At 45.0% G+C, this 20336-nt stretch overlaps 1 protein-coding gene across 3 annotated transcripts in view; it reads right to left on the minus strand.

The window, feature by feature from the left end:
• The window catches only part of LOC121441856 (microtubule-associated protein RP/EB family member 2), a 142963-nt gene that overhangs the window by 22501 nt on the left and 100126 nt on the right, over positions 1–20336 (minus strand). For all 3 annotated transcript variants that reach the window (XM_041643179.1, XM_041643178.1, XM_041643177.1), the window contains 2 exons: positions 17663–17808; positions 13278–13491 (listed from right to left, as the gene is read on the minus strand). In XM_041643179.1, coding sequence (XP_041499113.1) covers positions 13278–13491; positions 17663–17808 — 360 coding nt within the window. The remainder of the gene's footprint in view (positions 1–13277; positions 13492–17662; positions 17809–20336) is intronic.

Consider the following 20336-nt stretch of genomic DNA (forward strand, 5'->3'; position numbering starts at 1 on the left):
TTAAAACATAAGAAACTTCGCCCCTCCCCCCACCCCAAGATAGAGCTTCTCTGTGTAGCCCTGGCTGTCCTGGAACTCATGGGGTAGACCAGGCTAGACTAGAAATCATAGTCACCTGTCTCTGCCTCTCAGGTGCTGAGGTTCTGGCTTAAAACATGGGACACTGTTACCCCAAAGGCTAGTACACAGCACTTACACTGTTTTTACTACCATTTCTCAGCAAATGAGATCTGACCCAACAAAGCATTCAAATGGACTGGATTCCTGTTCTGGACACTGGCAAACCAAAGCAGCAGTGCTGAAAGGAGAGACTGACTCATTTCTACCCAACCTCCATACCCATCAGTGAACTGCAAGGCACAGGATGCCCCTCCGCTAGGTATTCTCTGACTGCATGGAAACCAAGGTACTACAGTGTAAGCCTGCTCTTAAATTACCTCCATCCATCCATTCGTCCATCCGCCCGTCCATCTAGCCGTCCGTCCGTCCACCCATCCATCCATCCATCCATCCATCCATCCACCAAGCCAGCCACCCACCCACCCATCCATCTATCCATCCATGCAACAAACATATATTGAACTGGGTGGCTAAGGGATTTTACACAGGCCCTTGGCCTTCTTTAGTCTTAGACACACAGGGTTTCCACAGGCCGCCAGAGCTGTGTCTTCTCAGTTTACTGGTGCTCAAGACCTCTGTGCACCAGCAGGGCAGCAAAAGCCATCAGTCGTGTGTGTGTGTGTGTGTGTGTGTGTGTGTGTGTGTGTGTGTTGGGAAGGGGGAGCAGACACCTTGTATTAAAAGTTTCACTGCTATGAGGGTATGTGCCTAGTCTTATTGCATCTTGTTATGCCATGTCCGATTGATATCATGGGAGCCTTTATGGAAGAGAAACAGAGGAGTAGATCTGAGGGACAGCAAAGGTGAAGTGGAAATGGAAGGAGTGGAGAGAGGGAAACTGCAGTTCGGATGTAATATATGGAGGAAGAATTAAAAAAATAAACCTTCACCCCTCACAGAGGCTAATGGCTCTTAGAACTTTCAATTTATAGCATCCAGGATCCCCGCAAAGGACACAGAAGAGGCAGGAGTCACCTGTGTTCCTCAGGACCTCAACAAAAGGGTAAGATTTAAACCAGAGGATGACGGAAGCAAGGGATGTGGCCATCTGACCAGGCGGGGAGAGAACAGGCTGTATGGAGGCCGAATGCATGTACGCTCTGCCTCACCAGCGCTGGGCCAGATCAGGTTGCTGTGGTAGAGAATACACAGCGCAGAGAGCTAGAGACACTAGAGGGTGGGCGCCCAGCTCCTCTCTGGCTTCTGCCAGGATCCAGGATCCTGGGCAGAAAGACACGTCTAGTCCTGGCTTTCAAAGGTCACCTTTCTTCTCTCAGAACAGACACCGAGGGCAGGCCCACAAAGGGCCAATAAGGGGAAGGTCACTGCATCGTTTCTTTGGGCACGTGCACCATGGATTTTGCTTTGTTTTGGGCAGTGTTTGAGAAGCTATAGTTTAAAAACCTTATTCTACACCATTTACCCCAGTCCCCAGGTGCCCATTTTTACACAATCTGTATTTTGTGTAATGTTAATGTTAACGGAAACATTCTTAGAGGGCCAGCACTGCTACTGATTCCAAGAGGAGAGCCGAAGGGAAGCCACGCCGCCAAGCTGAGAGTCAACCACTCCCAGCCACTGCTGTGGGGTCACTGGACAACAGGACAAAAGGCTCTGCCCTGGGAAAGCCTACCGTAGAGGCTCCCTGAGAAGCAGGCAGCCTCGCCAGCCACTGAGGGTGTGGCTGCCGTGGAGGAGTAAGCAGTGGCTGAGGACCCCTCAGGAACCCCTCCCCCAGCTGGCCAGCCTGCACAAAGCAGTCCCTGGGACAGATGGAGCTCAGGGAGCATGCCCAAGGGGAGCGTTTCCATACTGCCACGGCTGCCCTCCTCACTGTCCCTGCTCGGGATGCTGTGCTTTATTTTTAGGTACCATGTGATTCTCCGGTATTTTCCAGGCTCTGCCTGACTCACTTTGGTTTCAGAGAATTTCTCATAAGAGGAAAGAAAAAAAAATGCATGAAAGTGCTTCATGTCTTGAAATGGCTCAGGTTTTTAAAAAACCATAACTTTTTAAATGGCCGTTTCAACGTGGAATGTATATTTTGCAATAAACTGCTGGCTTTCCATGCTTCTCACACCTTGGTAGGAGATTAATTCAGCTTTCAAACATATTACATGCCAAACCCAATCACCATCTTAGTTTAAAATTGTATTTTTCAACTGCCCTCAGAGTAATAAAAACAGTGGGGCTCCTTTTACCCCAATAAATGGTTCCCACATCCCATCTCGACACTAGTTGACAGCAGCAGCCCCTTGCCTGCTTTCTACCGTACCAGGGAAGGGAGTGGCTGATGGAGCGAGCAGAATGAGCCAGTCCACAGAGAATAACCACACATAGGCGTTGCCATGACGACACCATCGTGGGCGCCACTGTACTGCTGGCATGCAGTACTGGTCTAAGAAGGAAGCTCATAAAGTAAGATGGCTGTTTCTGGGTACCTCTGTTCTTAGCTACTTAGGATGTGCTGCCCTTTAGTTTCAGTCTGAGTCCCTGATGGCATGCACCGTTCCTTTTCTGATGGTGGCGAGCCTGTGGAGTTCCAATAATACAATCTTATCGGGACTTCCCAGAAAAGAGTCAGAGCTCTGGAAGCGAGAGGATGGGCAGAGCACACTTCAGCTACCCGGTCTCTATTCATCGCATCTGGCTTCTGTACCAGGGTTTGCTGCTTCTTCCAACCAACCACACGTTCACATTAACCCTTCCTTTTCCCTTCACTTCCCGTACCCCACTGTGTTAACTATGCCTCTCTGAAGTACCAACAGCACACAGTGCAACCACCTTCTCAGGCTGCCGTTTTCTCTTCTCCACAGCTGGCTAGGTTATACGGAAGCATGGCCCTTCGACATATGCTCTCATGAGGCAGAGCAGACACTGCCTCAACCTTCCAATGGCTCCCAACAGGTCGGCACCATTAGAAATGATGAGTTCTGTAAACTTCTGTGACAGTCTTGAACACGACACCCATTCCAACAATCTCTGTCTGCTGGTGCTTACACATTTGTATAACTCATCCTAGAACACACAGGAGTGGTGACCAAACGTCTATGGCATAAGTGACAGGAAGGCACTACCCTCACCTTTGGTCGCTATATTTAGGACTCTTGCTAGTAGAAACACTAGGCAGATTTTCCTCCTGCTCACAAAGAAGTGCCTGCCACAGAGCAATTATTTTGGTGGAAAGGCCCATATGGAATGATGCAAATGACTTCCAACCAGAGTGGCCGATGAGAAGAAGGCAGGGAAACTCAGCTCTGTAGATGCAAGAAGCAATTACAGGCGACTCTTGCCCCAGGGAGCCTCTGATGAGAGCCTAGCCCCATAGTTACTGGGTTGCTGCCTGAGGACTCCATATCAGAGGAACAAGCTGAGCTGTTTTGCATGTATGTTTGTATGTATGTATGTATATTTGGCAGATTTGTCCTCTTGGGCAGAATTATATGCCAGTTTTGTTTATGGGCTTATTCTTTACTTCAGAGATGTATTTGAATGGGAGAACTTAGAAATGAGAAATAAACATCTAGGAACAAGTGACTTAACATTTCCTGCATTTATTAACATGATAAAATACAATGCCTCTTCTTACTCAAAATGACTGCAGAGATAAATGGGGATAGTTTAGACTTAAAAATGTGAGTGGAGCCCAAGGCAGAATATAGAGCCCAAGGCTGTGTCTGTGAATCTGAGAGAACAAGTCCAATGAAGAGCAAGGGTTCTGGAAATCAGGGTCACACCTCAGATCTTGTGTCCCTCACTTTGCCTAAGTGACGGTGGCAAGTTACTGCGGCTCTGGTTCCAGTTTCCTAGATGCTACAGAGAGGCTGATATTAACATGCATCTGTTGGGCTGCTGTGCTGCTAAACTAAATAGAGCACTCAGCGCAGGGGGTGCTCACTGTGCAAGACCCATGGATATGCAGGTAGTGGGGGTGCTCACTGTGCAAGACCCTGGATACGCAGGTAGTGGGGGTGCTCACTGTGCAAGACCCCTGGATACGCAGGTAGTGGGGGTGCTCACTGTGCACTGTGCAAGACCCATGGATACGCAGGTAGTGGGGGTACCCACTGTGCACTGTACAAAACCCATGGATACGCAGGTAGTGGGGGTGCTCACTGTGCACTGTGCAAGACCCATGAATACACAGGTAGTGGGGGTGCTCGCTGTGCAATACCCATGGATACACAGGTAATAGGGATGCTCACTGTGCACTGTGCAAGACCCATGGATACACAGGTAGTAGGGGTGCTCACTGTGCAAGACCCATGGATACACAGGTAGTGGGGGTGCTCGCTGTGCAAGACCCATGGATACGCAGGTAGTGGGGGTGCTCACTGTGCACTGTGCAAGACCCATGGATACACAGGTAGTGGGGGTGCTCGCTGTGCAAGACCCATGGATACACAGGTAGTGGGGGTGCTCACTGTGCACTGTGCAAGACCCATGGATATGCATGTTCTTTCTATTTTGTAAATACTTTTCTAAAGTTCAAGGAAAAAAGTTTGATTCATAGTAAACTGAGATTTGAAGAGTTATAGGACAACAGTGCTATAGCATTTAGAACTTCTGGTTCTCAGGTTTCAAAAAAAATCTAGTTTTAAAGAAAACTATGTAAATAAATTTGGTTCAAGAAAGCCAGATAATTACAAAACACAAACTGAACTAATTCATACCATGAGACACCACTAGGTAATCTTGTTTGACACTCCCAAGTTCTCGTTTCTCACGTCTGATAGTCTAAACTCACGGTTATCCTGAAGTGTGGTCTTGTTTCTCACGTCTGATGTCTAAACTCACAGTTATCCTGAAGTGTGGTCTTGTTTCTCATGTCTGATGTCTAAACTCACAGATTCCCTGAAGAGTGGTCTTGTTTCTCACATCTGATGTCTAAACTCACAGTTATCCTGAAGTGTGGTCTTGTTTCTCACATCTGATGTCTAAACTCACAGATTCCCTGAAGAGTGGTCTTGTTTCTCACGTCTGATGTCTAAACTCACAGTTATCCTGAAGTGTGGTCTTGTTTCTCACATCTGATGTCTAAACTCACAGATTCCCTGAAGAGTGGTCTTGTTTCTCACGTCTGATGTCTAAACTCACAGTTATCCTGAAGTGTGGTCTTGTTTCTCACATCTGATGTCTAAACTCACAGATTCCCTGAAGAGTGGTCTTGTTTCTCACGTCTGATGTCTAAACTCACAGTTATCCTGAAGTGTGGTCTGGCAGAGTCTTACTCACATCTTATGCTGCAGTTTTGTGACCATTACAGGTAGGTGCTGTGTTGTAAAACCTTGTCACCCATCCCTGCACCCTCGTCAATATGACGGTCCTGAGAGTCGAGGCCTTTCGGAGGTGAAGACGTCACAAGGGCAGAGACCAAAGGACGGAACCAGTATTCTCAGAAAAAAAGCTCACTCAAACGGGTTTGCCTTGGGAACCACCGCTCATCTCAGGACACAGTGGGAGGGGTCGTCTATGGAGAATGCTGGTGGGAAGCAGGCTTTATCTCACACCAAATCTACAGCACTTTGCTTTGGCCTTACTGGCCCTCCTGTCTGCAAGGAATACATTTCTGTTATAAGCTGAGTTAATGCTACTTAACTATAGAAACAAACACAGACACTAGAAAAATACAGGCTTGGTTAGCTTTTAAGAAGAAATAATGCCTACTGGTATGTCTTAGTCATCTCTGATGTGATCTGTGTATAATGGAAAGCACACTTCTGATTTCCCCCTTTCTAACAGAGAGTAGGGGATTCCCTCTAGGAATTTAATTAGCTGAGCCATTAGAGTGTTTCTTTCCACTTTTTTTCTCCAGGCCTTTACATGGCTAAGGAACAACCATATGCAGCTTAGCAATGTAACAGTGCCTTACTGTGAGTAAGTATTCCTTCCAGGCCAATGGAATAGCGTGGCGGCAAGGGGCGGGACTTGAGTGAACTATATTAAGTCTATACATAATGAGGGCTCATGACAGCTATGGGACGAGATGTTCACAGTGCTTTCCTGACTTAGAGAGTCAGGAAAGGTGAGGAACAAAAACAAATCCTGGTAGAACCACACCCAGGCATCACAGTAAAAAACAAAACCAAAGAGAAGAAAAGCTTGCGGGCAGGTCGTGCACTCATGTTTGGAGCCATAGCGTCATTAAAATACTTGACAGTGTGATTTGTCTAGTGAAAATACTGGGAATGAATCCACAATAAAGACCTTTACAGAAGAAAGCAGAGCTAAGTGGTATTTTACCACACAGCCTGTCACTGTAAGAAATGTTAAATGTTCTTCACTTTAAAGACTATGCGTAGAACTCGAATGTTCAGAAACGAAACTGAAGTGGGAAAATATAAAACTAAACTTTTTAGTAACAGAGGAAGAAACAGGAAACTAGAAATAATTTGGTAGATCTAAATCAGGAAAAGTTAGTAGTTACACTAAATATAAACGCGCTGGTCACTCTAAAAGGCAGAGACTACCAAAATGAGTCAAAAGGCAGGGCCCAATCACATAGTGATTAAAGACACACTTTACATATAAAGACAGATAGGTGGGTATGCGCCTTATTAAAAAGAAAGATACAGCATTCAAAGCGTAAATATAAGAAAGCAGTAGCGGCTATATTATCATTATCATCTTTAAGACAGAGTAGTTTCAAAAACATAAGTTCAGTCAATAGGATCACTTAATCATAAACACATATATACTAATAAAAGAGCCTTCACAAGCTGAGCAGTGGTGGTGCACGCCTTTAATCCCAGCACTCAAGAAGCAGAGGCAGGCAGATCTCTGTGAGTTCAAGGCCAGCCTGGTCTACAGGAGCTAGTTCAAGGACAGCCAGGGTTGTTACATGGAGAAACCCTGTCTCAAAAAAAACCAAAAAAAAAAAAAAAAAAAAGAAAGAAAGAAAAAGAAAAAAAAAAAAGAAAAAGGAGCCTTCAAAGCCAGAAACAATTAAAAGGAGGAACAGACAATTTCATAATCAGTGTAGAAAGACTAAAAATCATTTTGCAACAATTATTTGAGCTAGGGAAGCCACAGATAATCTGCAGCACACGGTCAAACACCTTGGCTTGACATATTTGCCAAGCACTGCTCAAATGAAGAGCATCTGCATACATTGTTCTTAGAGGGATGTGATGCTTTAGCTGAAAGGGACACCGTGACTGTTGGGTTTCATTACCTTTCTTAAGAAACGAAACATAAAACCCAAGGAAGTAAAAGCAACTTTTCTTTCCCCAAAGGTGAGAAGTAATGTCTGTTTAGATTTCAGATGCTCAACCAGTGCTCATACACTGCCAAGCAAATAAACAGAGAAGCACAGTCACGTTTTAAGATTGCACCAACAGCCTGGAGTAACCGAATGGGAGTAGTCAATGTTCAAGACAGTTCCTTTAAAATACCATTAGAATTTACTGAAGTCTACGTCTGTGGACTGGATGAGTATTATTCCGACACCTCGCGGACTCTGCCTCGCTACCTTCTGTTTTGAAATCACTTTTTCCAGCATCTCTCCTAACCTGATTTTAAGGCTGACACACTGGTCTCTAAGGAAGAGAGAAAGCTCAATTCCCATAGCAACTCTAAATCCATCGCACGCATTTATATTTGGAGTCTGATTTAAATACATTAGCGAATGGGAATCTGCAATGTGTCTCAGTTGCTATGGAAACCATAACGTTGAATTTCCTTTTAAGTTTTGTAAGTCTTCGCACATTAAAAAAAAAAAAAAAAAAAAAAAAAAAAGCCTACCTCCCCAGACAGCTATCGAATTGCAGGTAGGATCAGAGCAATTACACTTAGAAACATCACGTTTCATGATGATGTACATACTTAACAGACAGCTGTCAGTGTGACAAGTGCATTTAAACACGGCTATGGATGGTAGGCCAAATCTATTGAAAACACGACTCCTCAAAATGTAGTCAGAATTGCTATTACCTGACAGCGATTCATTCTAATGACACGTGTTTATATTACAGTTGATTATAGTAGAGGTAAGCTGCCCACTTAGACAGATATCAACCAACTTTATGCTTGTGAGTCCTTAGGAGAAAAGTTTGTTGTTTTTTTTTTTTAATTTGCATTGAAATGGCAGAGAAATCTAGCATGCTCTCAGAAAAAAATGCGCTGAATGTGTGGAGAGCATTTATTTTATACAGAAACCCATCTCTGGTGCGAGGCAACACACAGCATGGATGCTGGGAAAAGCAGGGTTTTCTTTCCCTGCTAGCATAGCCAGTGCCCTCTCGAGTACCGCTACGTGGGCATTACACTCCACATCACTTTCTCCCACTCTAATCTGGCCCCTTTGTCGCACAAAGCTTTGAAGCTGCCAGGCGTGCAAGTTAAATCAGCCTCAGGCATATCTGTGAGGAGAGATCCAGCCACAGCAAAATTAATCAAGTATTTCAAAGTGCCAGTCCCCATCTTGTTGCCAACTATACAAGCCATTATTTGCTTCCAAGGATACAGATAATTAAGAAGAGACCCAGGTTTAGATATGGAAACAGAATAGGGGCTATATGTAACTGATGTGTCACCAGACGGGCCGCCACCCACTTTATCAACACTTTGATTCATATCAAGTCTTGAACAGAAAAGGCAGACCCGTGGTCTTGGGTGAAGTCATGCACTGAACTCACATTATAGAGATTATGGCTCAGAGTTCTGAACAGAATTCTAAGAGAACCCTGAGACATCACACTCATCCACACATGTGAGACTCATGCAACAGCTGGATTTGAAACACATACCCCGGCTCGCATACTCTGGCAAACTTTCCAGCTGAAGCCTTGGAGCTTTCCCTGCTCTTTGTGCTGTGTGTCCTGCCCTAATAAGTCACGTGCCGGGAGCTGATCTCCTCATGTTCTACTACATGTATGTAATAATAAGTCACGTGCTGGGAGCTGATCTCATGTTCTACTGCATGTATGTAATAATAAGTCACGTGCCGGGAGCTGATCGCCTCATGTTCTACTGCATGTATGTAATAATAAGTCACGTGCTGGGAGCTGATCTCCACATGTTCTACTGCATGTATGTCCTAATAAGTCACGTGCCGGGAGCTGATCTCCACATGTTCTACTACATGTATGTAATGATGAAAAAGGCACAGACTCTGGGAACGTCCCTAGAAATCTTGACAAAAGCATGTGAATTCTATAAACAGTCTTTCCAGCACCTCTCCTGACTTTCCGAGAACTTTTGACTTATTTTCTTGGCCATGTTCCCAATATCTGGATGCATGACTTTGTGAAAGTCAGAGCCTTCTGCATTTCTAGGGGCCTTTCTCCCATTATGGTCTTTAAAAACGATATCCCACATGTAATGTATGTCTTGTGATAATTTTGCTCCAATAAAATTTTACTGCCCCACAATGTCTCATATTCAAGACACATTTGATTAAAAGGGGAATGATTAATTTGTCTCCTGAAAAATACCATTCCTCCCTAAATAAAATAAAAAAAAATAAAAACCATCAAGGCATGGGAGCAGTATCAGAAATCACTACCTTCTGTGACAGCCCCCAAAAAATCAAATTTATTAAATGTTGGCTTTAATATGTTTCCCAAGTTTTATCACCTGAGAGGTTAAGCCTTGAGAAACATAGATTTCTCTTTTGGGCTCATGACATTCTGTCAAAATAGCACAAGTCCCTCTGTGGCTTTTGTGAGAGGATTGCCCAGCACAGCCTAGTTCTGGATGGAAGAGTACAACTGTTAAAAAGGTTGAACAAACAAACGAACAAAAAATAAAGATGCATTATGATTGGGGAAGAAAAGTATTCTGAGATTTTTTTATTAGAATTTCAAAAAAAATGCAACAGTTTCAAAGCTACTCTGTCCACCAGAAGCAGCTACAAAAAGAACATTAAGAAGGGAAATAGCAAGGTGCCTTGGGTTCTCACCAGAGTCCTGTCACTTCACATGCCTCCCAAATCCCAGCTAAGGATACGCCATCAATATCGGCTCTACTCGCCACCAGCATCGGCTCTAGACACATCAGCATGGCTCTATTCACCATCAGCTTCGGCTCTACTCGCCACCAGCATCGGCTCTACAGCCATCAGCATCGGCTCTAGACACATCAGCAAGGCTCTATTCACCATCAGCTTCGGCTCTACAGCCATCAGCTTCGGCTCTACTCGCCATCAGCATCGGCTCTACAGCCATCAGCATCGGCTCTAGACACATCAGCAAGGCTCTATTCACCATCAGCTTCGGCTCTACAGCCATCAGCATCGGCTCTACTCGCCATCAGCTTCGGCTCTACTCGCCACCAGCTTCGGCTCTACTCGCCATCAGCTTCGGCTCTACAGCCATCAGCATCGGCTCTACTCGCCACCAGCTTCGGCTCTACTCGCCATCAGCTTCGGCTCTACTCGCCACCAGCTTCGGCTCTACTCGCCATCAGCTTCGGCTCTACTCGCCACCAGCTTCGGCTCTACTCGCCATCAGCTTCGGCTCTACTCGCCATCAGCATCAGCTTTTTATTCCAACTCTTAGCCTGATGAAAGCTGCTGACAAAAGTAGGTTGACCAGCTTGAACTGCATGAAATTTTGTCTTCCAATCTCTTTGTGGCTTAATTTTCATCCCTTCGCTTCTGCTCCAGGAAAATGCATCTTCCCTTTCCCATTAACCCCTTAAACCCCTGACCTCATCTGCTCCTTCACATTCAGGGTCATGGTCCTCTAGTCTCTACTCTTTCTCTCACCCTTGGCTCATCAGAGATTCTTCTCTGACCTTACAAATCTGGTAATTCTGTGTTGTCCTTAAAGCAAACCCTAAGAGCACCGCCCTCCTATCCCTCCTGGATAACAACCAAATGCTTTTTTTTTTTTTTAAATCAATTGTATCCTTGATGAAGCTGTTAGAGGTAGGATCTTCCTCATGTCCACACCCCACGTGGCCTTGTTCAATTGCTGCAATCCAGACTCTAGTGCCCAGTGTCTCAGGGGACCAGTTCTCCAAAGGATTATTAATCACGCCCTAGGAGTCAGCTTTCTACATACCATTTTCAAGTTTCATTGTACACCATATTTCCACAATTAATATTCATGACCCTCTTTCTAGAAACTTCCTACTGTTTGTTCTGTGAGCCACAGATGAGGGAATTCTTAGAAAATGAGGACAAGGCAACATACTGCAGTTCTGTTTGGAAGAGAAGTGCTGGAGCTGAGGCCAAAAAAATTAGGGTCACAGTATGATTGTGGAAGAAAGAAAAACAGCCTAGGTCTATGCAACTTCCACACTGATGATGATTTGAGGCCTCTTGACTTTCTTGTCTGCGCTCATCTTTTTAAAAGAGGCGTCTTCCCTTCGTGTACGTCTAACCCCCAAAGATTTGTGCTCAGGGCTCTTTATCTATGTGCTCATTCATTCCAAAACTGGACTTGGATACTCACTCAGTGTCTTTTATCCAACTCATTCCTTAATCCAGTTCTTGTCTCATCATTCCATGAATGATTTTCAAGTTGAGCAATCCAGCAAACTCTTCCAGGCTTCATTTTACTTGACTTCTCGCAGAGTTAGAAACTGTAGATCATTCTGCCTCCTTCCTCTGCTTCCCTGAAAACCACCCCTTAGCGTCTTCCAATCTTTTTGGCATCTTCTATGCATTCCAGGGCAGTGTCTCCTCTACTCACTGGCAACTGTTAGGAATTCCTAAAGGCACTCTCTCCTCTATTATTCTGTATTTACTTCCAGCTTCAAGGAATGGGAACACACACACACACACACACACACACACACGTTATTTAGATCATCTTTTGGAGGTTACAAAGAAACCCAAAACTCGGTATGTTAAATACAATTTCTTGTCAGATCCAGCTCTCTCAGTACTTCCTGAATGACATCCTCACCCTTCCAAGTGTGGGAAACACACCAAAAAGTCACACTTGGCAGCTCACTTGCTCACTCCAGGATCTACCCTTTACCAAAACCCAATCCTGTTACTTCCTAAATACCTCCTAGAGGCATGCATTCTTCCTTCCATTGTGTTATTCCACGCGAGGAAGAGCTCATCACAAGACAGGAAGTATACACACTGATCTTTGTTATCTCCAACTTTATTTATTTATTTATTTGGGTTTTCCAAGACAGGGTTTCTCTGTGTAGCTTTGGAGCCTATCCTGGAACTCACTCTATAGAACAGGCTATCCTTGAACTCACAGAGATCCCTACCTCTGTCTCCTGAGTGCTGGTATTAAAGACGTGTGCTACCAGTGCCCGTCCGATTTTCTTTTGTTTTAAACAAGTATTTCAAAACTTGTTTGAAGAAGTCAGATTTCCAAGGGATACAGATTGTCCGGGGTATAGTCATGAATTCAGGCAGAAAAGATGGAAAAGGTTTCTATGTAGCGAGGAAAAGCAAGGCTAAAGCTACCTGCAGCGGTAGCGCTCATGCCTAGTCCATGCTGCCTGGAGTACGGTGGGCAGGAATAAAAAAGAATCTGCATTGTAATAGCTGAACAACGGGCTCTGCATCTGGCATGGAAAAAGGTTTCTGAGAACATCCCTGTCAACGGTCTAGCAGACAGCTGGCAGTTATAACCAGGACCCCATTTCCCAAGCGCGCACTTTATCTAGTAAAGTTGGCTGTTTATGGCAAGGATATTTCTAAGATATTTTAGAGAATTTTTTTTTAATCCACAAAAAAGTCAAAAAGAAAACTCCTAAAGTTCTAGGTATGTATCTGCAATTATTTTCCTTTTCAGGACACGGATGCATAATAAACGAAGGCTCCACATTAACACACAAAAGTGATCACTAATTTCCTTTGAGTGCCTATAGAAAATGATCCGCGCTTAACAGTACATGTCAGTGCATATTATGGTCTGCCTTGCCAGTGATTAAGCAGTAAAAATATTTTAATCAAAATCTAAATAGATTACTTAAATTTTTTTTAGAAAAAGTAGAGAGAAAACGAAATCTATCCCCAGGGTATTATCTTAACAGCCAGAGACACAGCATATGTGCCTCTGTCTTTTTAATACCTGAAATCAAGATCATCAGACTCGTGACATATGGGTCACAGAAAGATCAGCATGGACCCAGACAACACTGAACACCAATCAAATGTAGGAAAATACTGACAGTTGTAGACAGGTACAGGCTGAAGCACGGCAGAGTCGGAGCTGCCCGCTACGAGGAGAATGACCTACCTGCTGTGGGGGAGTTTGCGTGGTGAGACTTCTTGGGCAGGTTGAAGATCTGTTCGCCAGGGTCAGGGGGAGGAATTGCATCTTGCCCTTGTCGCGCCTCGACAGGATCATACTCCTTCCCATCATAGTTAGCATCGTAGAATTTCTTAAACCACTGAATAAAATCCAGGTTGTCTTGGAAACGCCCTTTCACCAGCTTCTCCACTGGAATTACCTGCAACGTCAGGACACTATGTAAGTCACGAATCTCAGGTTTCTGTAGTGTGTTGTGCAATTATACCCTAAGAATTGTTTGCAATTCTTTTGTGAACAAAATTTAAGATTTCTTATTTATGTACATTTATGTTCGTGTGTGTTTGCTTGCTTGTCTGTCTGTGCACCATGTGTGTAGAGAGCCTGCTGAGGCCAGAAGAGGTCACAGGATCCCCTGCAACTGAAGTCACCGATGGCTGTGAGCCACCAGGTGCTGGGGATGAAAACCGAACCAGAGTCCTTGGTAGGAGTAGCAGGTGCTCTTAACCACTGAGCTGTCTCTTTGGCCCATTGCCTGCACTTCCTGACCACTGTTTCTCTCTACCTGTCTTCTCAGCAATATTCTAGAATTGACACAATTTTAACTATTTCTAGGCAGTTTGGATGCTCACTTTACGAGACCTGGATAGAGGTGGGCAGTCCTTGGGCTTCCCACAGGTCAGGGAACCCTGATTGCTCTTTGAGCAGATGAGGGAGGGGGACTTGATCGGGGGAGGGGGAGGGAAATGGGAAGCGGTTGCGGGGACGAGGCAGAAATCCTTAATAAATAAATAAATTAAAAAATAAAAAAAATAAAAAAAAATCCAACAGAGTTGCTTGTATTGCAAAATTTAATTCTTCTTGAATAACTAAAAAAGGAATATCCTTAGGCGTCGAGAGGGGGCAACCTGCCAGGTCTGGTGGTAGCACAGCCTGTAATCCCAGTCCTTGAGAGACAGGCAGGATTGTGAGTCTCAGATGGAACTGGGCTAGACAGCGAGGCCTCATCTCAGAAAAGCCAACATACAAAACAGGTGACTTCTCTCGTGTGGAGGACATTTATAGTTTAGCAGTCTCCCCACAGAATCTACAGGCCTGGGATGTTGTGCTGTCTCAAACCTGAAGCGCTTTCCTACTTCTCTGTAAAACCCTGGCCGAGTCATAGTGACATAAATTCTTGTTAGGATTAGAGCTAACAGAACACAGGAACCAGGGGCAGGTCAGGGAAAACAGGTACTGAGTTGATGGGTCATGTGGAACAGAGCTCACTGAAATGTAGAGGAACAAGCATCCCAACTAACATAGGGCAGGAGCTAAGGCTCAGGGGAGTGCAGAGACAGAGAAGAAGAGGCTCAATAAGGGGGTCGTGGGAGCACACAAAGAAGGTGCATGCATACGTATCAGCTTTTCAGTGTAACCTTCCACCACAGAGTCAGCCAGGATTCCCTGCCGACTCTCGCAGGAACCTCTGGGATTATGACAAAGCGAGGTGTGTGTGTGTGTGTGTGTGTGTGTGTGTGTGTGTGTGTGCGCGCGCGCGCAGACTTGATTGCTTAACTTATTCAGTGCACCACTATTGTTTTTATTACGGAAAATGGAATTCTCCCAGCATTCTCCCCACACAGCACAATGAGTAGACTTTACTTTTTCCATCACTGGGTGACAACTGATTGGGAACTATGAGAGTGGCAGAACTAAGTTGTGAGTCAGAATGCAGGCGTGTGGTGTGAGTGATTCAGACAGAAGCCCAGTGTGCAGGAAACGCAGCTCCATAGCATGACAACATGAACGGAAACAGAAGACACCAACCCTGCAGCAAGGCTCTACCACCTTGGAAACCATAGGCCACTGATGTCATAGAAGCCAAGAGGGCCACTTTAGAAAGAACAGAAAATGGCGGCTAGGGCTCTCTTCCACAATCACTGACTTCCCTAGCTCTGAGCAGGTGGCTAGGTTTCCTGCACCAGGCATGCTTTTCCTACTGTTAAAAGTATCCGCACCACTGGTGTGCTCTTGGGGTTATCACGCTGCTGTTGGTTGTCTCCCTCCCTTGGAACTTGCATGGGACTTTTCTGGCACATGAACAGCGATGAATAAAAAAAGAGGCCATGAATTTGAAAGATCTCAAAGAGGGGTGAGTATAGGAGGGACTGGAGGGAAGGGAAGGGAAATGATATAATTATAGTATAACCTCAGGAGAAACAATTGAGGAAAAAAAAAAAAAGAACAGAAAGCCCTTGCGTATCAACCATAACTTGGAAGAAAAAGTGAGGGAAGCGCCTTAGGCTACACACTCAGCTAAGTCATCAGTGATACATTTTCCAAAAATATTTAACTCAGCTGCAACAGAAACTGATACAAGATACAGAATAAAGGAAATAGAAGTTTCTGGAAGGACATTGTTCATCAAGCTGCTGCTGGTCCTGGAGGCTCGGGTGCTGCCATGCCCTCCCTCCTCTTGCTTCCCTTGAACTCTCAGGGAGAGACTCCCTGCCCTGTTTGCACTACCATGGATATTTTATCACAGCTGACGTCTGCTGAGTGTTACTGTTGGCTTTTGGAGAGACTGAACTGGTAAGGGATGTGGAGTACAGGGTCCTTCACGGACAACTGAAGCAATGTGTCCACTGCCTACGTGTGAGGCTTTTACATGGGAGTGGCATAGCAGCTCTTACTTCTGTCGACGTCTCCTGGTTTCAGGGACAGAAGCTTCAAGTGGGCCCTCTAAAGCACTAGGTATGACAGACATGAGGGGTGCACGACAGGGCGTCTCTCTAGGGACTTGGGCAGTCACAGGGTCCTGATGCTTCTGGGGCTGACAGGCTGGCGAGGCCAAGGCCAGTCTCTTGCCATTGCAAACTTGTTTGTCAATATTCTTAGCTCGGCCATTTTCTGTGTGTTCACTTATAGAAAGATGCACAAAGCTTTCTGATTTGATTACAGCAAGTTCCAGCCAGAAACCCACGAATGGGTGTTTCTTCTCTCTAATGTACAAGTGCGAATTTAAAAGTAAGGAGAGCCCGCACAACTGGGTGTGTGGGGAAGGAGCTACTTGGAGATTAGCCTCAGCAGAAGGAATAAAAATTAGGATTTGAGAAGGGGTCTTGTAATGTCCGGGATGTTCTCAAACAGTTAGGCTTGAGCAATCCTCCTGCCTTAGCCTTAGGAGAAGCTGGGACTAACCGCCACACCTGGTTCAGGCTGTACAATTTAAAACAAGCATTCCTAGAAGAGAAGAAGCCAGGTTTTCTCAACATCGTGGTGAGAATGCTTCTTACCTAGGAAAGTGATGAACCATGCTAGATTATTAAACTTTAACCTTTATCTCACAACCTAGTGTCTGTTTTCTATCCTGTAGGCTTTTTATTCTTTTTATCAATACTGTTTTTTTTAAGAGTTATGTTTCTCCTCTGCTGGTTTATCTCTTTCCCCCTTGTTTGAGATTCATGTCTTGTCATGCTTATTCATTCTAGGAGGCATGGCCAGTAAGAGAAATACCCTAAATAAGGAAGACATATTACTAGCAAACATTTGACTAGCACCCGGCTCTCCCTGAGAGACCAGCGGGTCTTAGCCCCTCAGTCCCTTATTGGGAGGAACAGGACGTGAGGACCGAGACTTCCATTTGTGTCACCTGGGGCAAAATTATACTTCAAAGGAGAAAAGCAACATTCACGGATGTTGGGATCTGAGAGGAGTGCTACGCTGGACACTGTTACAGACACCTGCTCACTAGCGTGTCCTAACCATGAGGAAGGAGGAGCCAGCTTAGACACCCAGAAAATGACCCGGACCGGCCAGTCAAGCCCAGAGTGGTTTCCCTGTTAACAAGTTGTTTTTCCCCGAAGGAACAAAACATCCACAGAACCCCGAGGCCTCTGGTAAACAGAAAGTGCCTCATTTGCAACCCAGAGAAGCTGATGACCCACTATTATAACATTCAGGACTCTTGCTAAGAGGTTTCTGTCTAATGGCTGCTGGGTTAAGGATTTCTTAAAACTAAAACCTCACAGGAATGGGGAAACTCAGGGCTGCTGTTTCTGTATGGACAGACCCCACATGGTGAGATATCTGAGTATATACCTCATAGATATGTTCTCAGACTTTTTCAGTTTTGATTACTACTACAGGGTGCTGGCTAAGATACAGGCAGTTCTCTTCCAGAGGACTGGAGTTCAATTTCCAGGACCCACATTGGGTAGCTCTCGGTCACAGGTAACTCTGACTCTTGGGGAATCCTATGCCCTCTTACGGCCTCTGCAGACACTACGCTTACATGTACAAACCTACATACACACAATTTAAAAACAATAAAATGCTGAAAGCGATTTTGAAAAGAATACATTTGAGGGGGGTACTAGCAGGCTTCTTACCTTATCAACATTCATCCGCTTAAACGATGCCTGCAGAAGTTTAAAATTGTGGATATACTCATGCTCCAACTTTGCTTGGAATTTTACTTTCTTCAGACTGATACAGCCTGGGAAGAGCATGTCCATGAACTGGCAATAGGCGGCTCCTGAAAAAAGATGAGAGGCAGCGATGAGTCTAGCTGTACCCGGATGTGATGGAGGTCATGACTGGCACCATGATACACAGCAGTGCCTCCTGCACACATGTCCCTTTTATCATTGCACTTACACCTCCTCAGCAACAGGGGCTGGGTACCAGGGGGAAGAGAGCCCACCACAACAGTGCATCACCTGCCAGGGTCACTATGCATTCAGTTCTCAGCACCAACTGTGGATTCCTCCACCGATGCCGGAGAATCCATGGTAAGACTCTTGCTGCTTCTATCAGAGGAAAGAGACACAACCTTGCCCTTCTATCTAGCTAGTGTCCTGCTCCCTGTCATCAAAATCAACTTAAGAAAAAGCACAGGGCATATAACCATGAGAGAGGTACACAGGTTCTCAGGGGATGTGTGGCCCAAAGACATATGTTCATGCTGTTTTACAGTCATCTTGGGAAGCGACGGGGCTGGAAACGGTTATCACTAAGCCATCTAAGACCAGAAGCAGCTGCTTGATGATCTTTTCAGCCCAAGAGCACCAGGCTTCCCTCATTAGCATACACAGGCTTCCAGAGTCACGCTGTTTACAACTGAGAGAAAAGTACGCAGAAATGTTTGCTAGGACCCCCTTGAACAGGAGATGGTCTTAGAGGTGTTTACTTTTAAACATGAAGGAAGAACTACTGAAACATGCTGATCTCAGCTAGAAAAACCCTAGCAAGATGGCATTTCCTTGGCCCTTAAAGGTAAAGACTAAGGGCGCTTAACATGAGAAACTGTCATAGTGAGTCCTGTCTAGGAAGAAGAGCAGCCGAGTGCCAAGAGCAGGGACAAGGGGCATGACACTTAAAAACTTTTCTTTCTTTGCTGTCTCCAGATAGCTTGCTCTGTTTCCATGACAGGCTATTGATTAGTCTTTCTGGACCATGAAGAGCCTCCCTCATCATTTATCATGGAGGCTTCTGGGAGGCCTTGTCTTTCAAGTGACAGCCTCCCCTTTGGCTAGGACACTAGATTTATGCTAAATTTATGCTAAACCCTCTACTGAGATGGAGTCCCAGAGAAGAGGGGACAAAAGACTGGGGACTGAAAGGTTGCGGAACCGGAAATGCTGTGCTAACTCATTCTTTGTAGGTAAGGCAATGAAAGATGCAACGGGCATCTGGCTTTCCCTTAGATGTCAAAACTGTGAATTAAGAGTTTCTTCCTAAGCAGATGGCTTCTCTTAAAAATAAGACAAGGCATAGCAAACCCAAAGCCAAAACACTGTGGAGGTAAGGATTCTGTGCGTGTGTGTGGTGGGGAGGGGAAGACACATTCAATTATCCAGTCCTTTTAAAAGTGTCACCAGATGGAGCAAACTCCAACCCCTGCAACATAATCACACAGGTGTGGAAGCTCTGCCGTGACCCGCTCTCTGTAAAGCTAGCCGCATTTTTCTAGAGTTTAGCATTAAATTTGCCTCTGAAGACCCGGATGCTACATAGTCTCATGAACTAAACATCCAAGTGCTCCACTTTCCAAATTTAAAAATAAATAACACTTTTGTGTGTGTGGGGGAAGCACACAGTGAGGAAAGCTGAAAACCCATCTTTAACACCTGTCACCCAAGGCTAGCTAACCCCTGCTTGTATTGTGGCATTCGCCATTCTGATCTCTTAAGGGGTGGGGTTATACATTTATTCATTTATTTTTACTAAAATGCAACCAATAGTTTTTAAATGCAATTATTTCTGTATTTATTTACACTTGTTTCTGTGGTGCTGGGAATCAAACCAGGGCCTTGTACACGCTATGCAAGCAATCTGCCACACCTTGGGTCCTTTGGGTCATCTGATATTCCCTATCAGTGTTTTAATGGCACTCTGGTATTTACATCATGCTTAGCAAGTGCCCTCAACCAAGATCCCATAAATATGCATGCACAGTTTCTGTAAGTGCTTTTATGATCTCCAGTTTTACATTCAAGTTCTGGATCCATGTGGAATTTATTTTGGTTTGTGATAGAAAGTATGGTTCTAATTTTAGTCATTCCAAATGCTAGTGGGAAGCTGTCACTTTTGACTCCTCTCATTTGGCACTTCCTTACCTAGAGAGACGCTTCAGGACCCCACCTCGTACCCCAATAGTTGAATGTACGTGGGTCTCCTTTTCCTACCTCCACATGACCTGAGCTCTGCTGTGGATAGTCCTGCCTCCATCAAATGGAGGGAATGAGAGAAATACAGAGATAGAGAGTTTGTCGTGGTAGTAGCATGTCTAGACACTGTGAAATGACAGAATGGAGCATCCTAGTCTAACTATCCCCTTTCCCCAGCACAGGGAGGTTCCTTCACTTCTAACCTTGGCTTTCCATGGATGCTGAGTGACCCATCTTTCCTAGAAATTCTTTCCTTCATAAGCTTGCTAAGAGTACTTTCTATAATGTTCACCCCAAACTGACAACCGATGAAGTTAGCCAGGTTCTGACACCACCGAATGGACTCTGTCTTTACCAGATTTACTTTCCCAATGCATGTGCTGAAGGCTCCTTC

Source organism: Microtus oregoni, unplaced genomic scaffold (assembly GCF_018167655.1).
Source record: "Microtus oregoni isolate MIOR12 unplaced genomic scaffold, Mior012 000082F_ref0000272, whole genome shotgun sequence".
NCBI lineage: Eukaryota > Metazoa > Chordata > Mammalia > Rodentia > Cricetidae > Microtus > Microtus oregoni.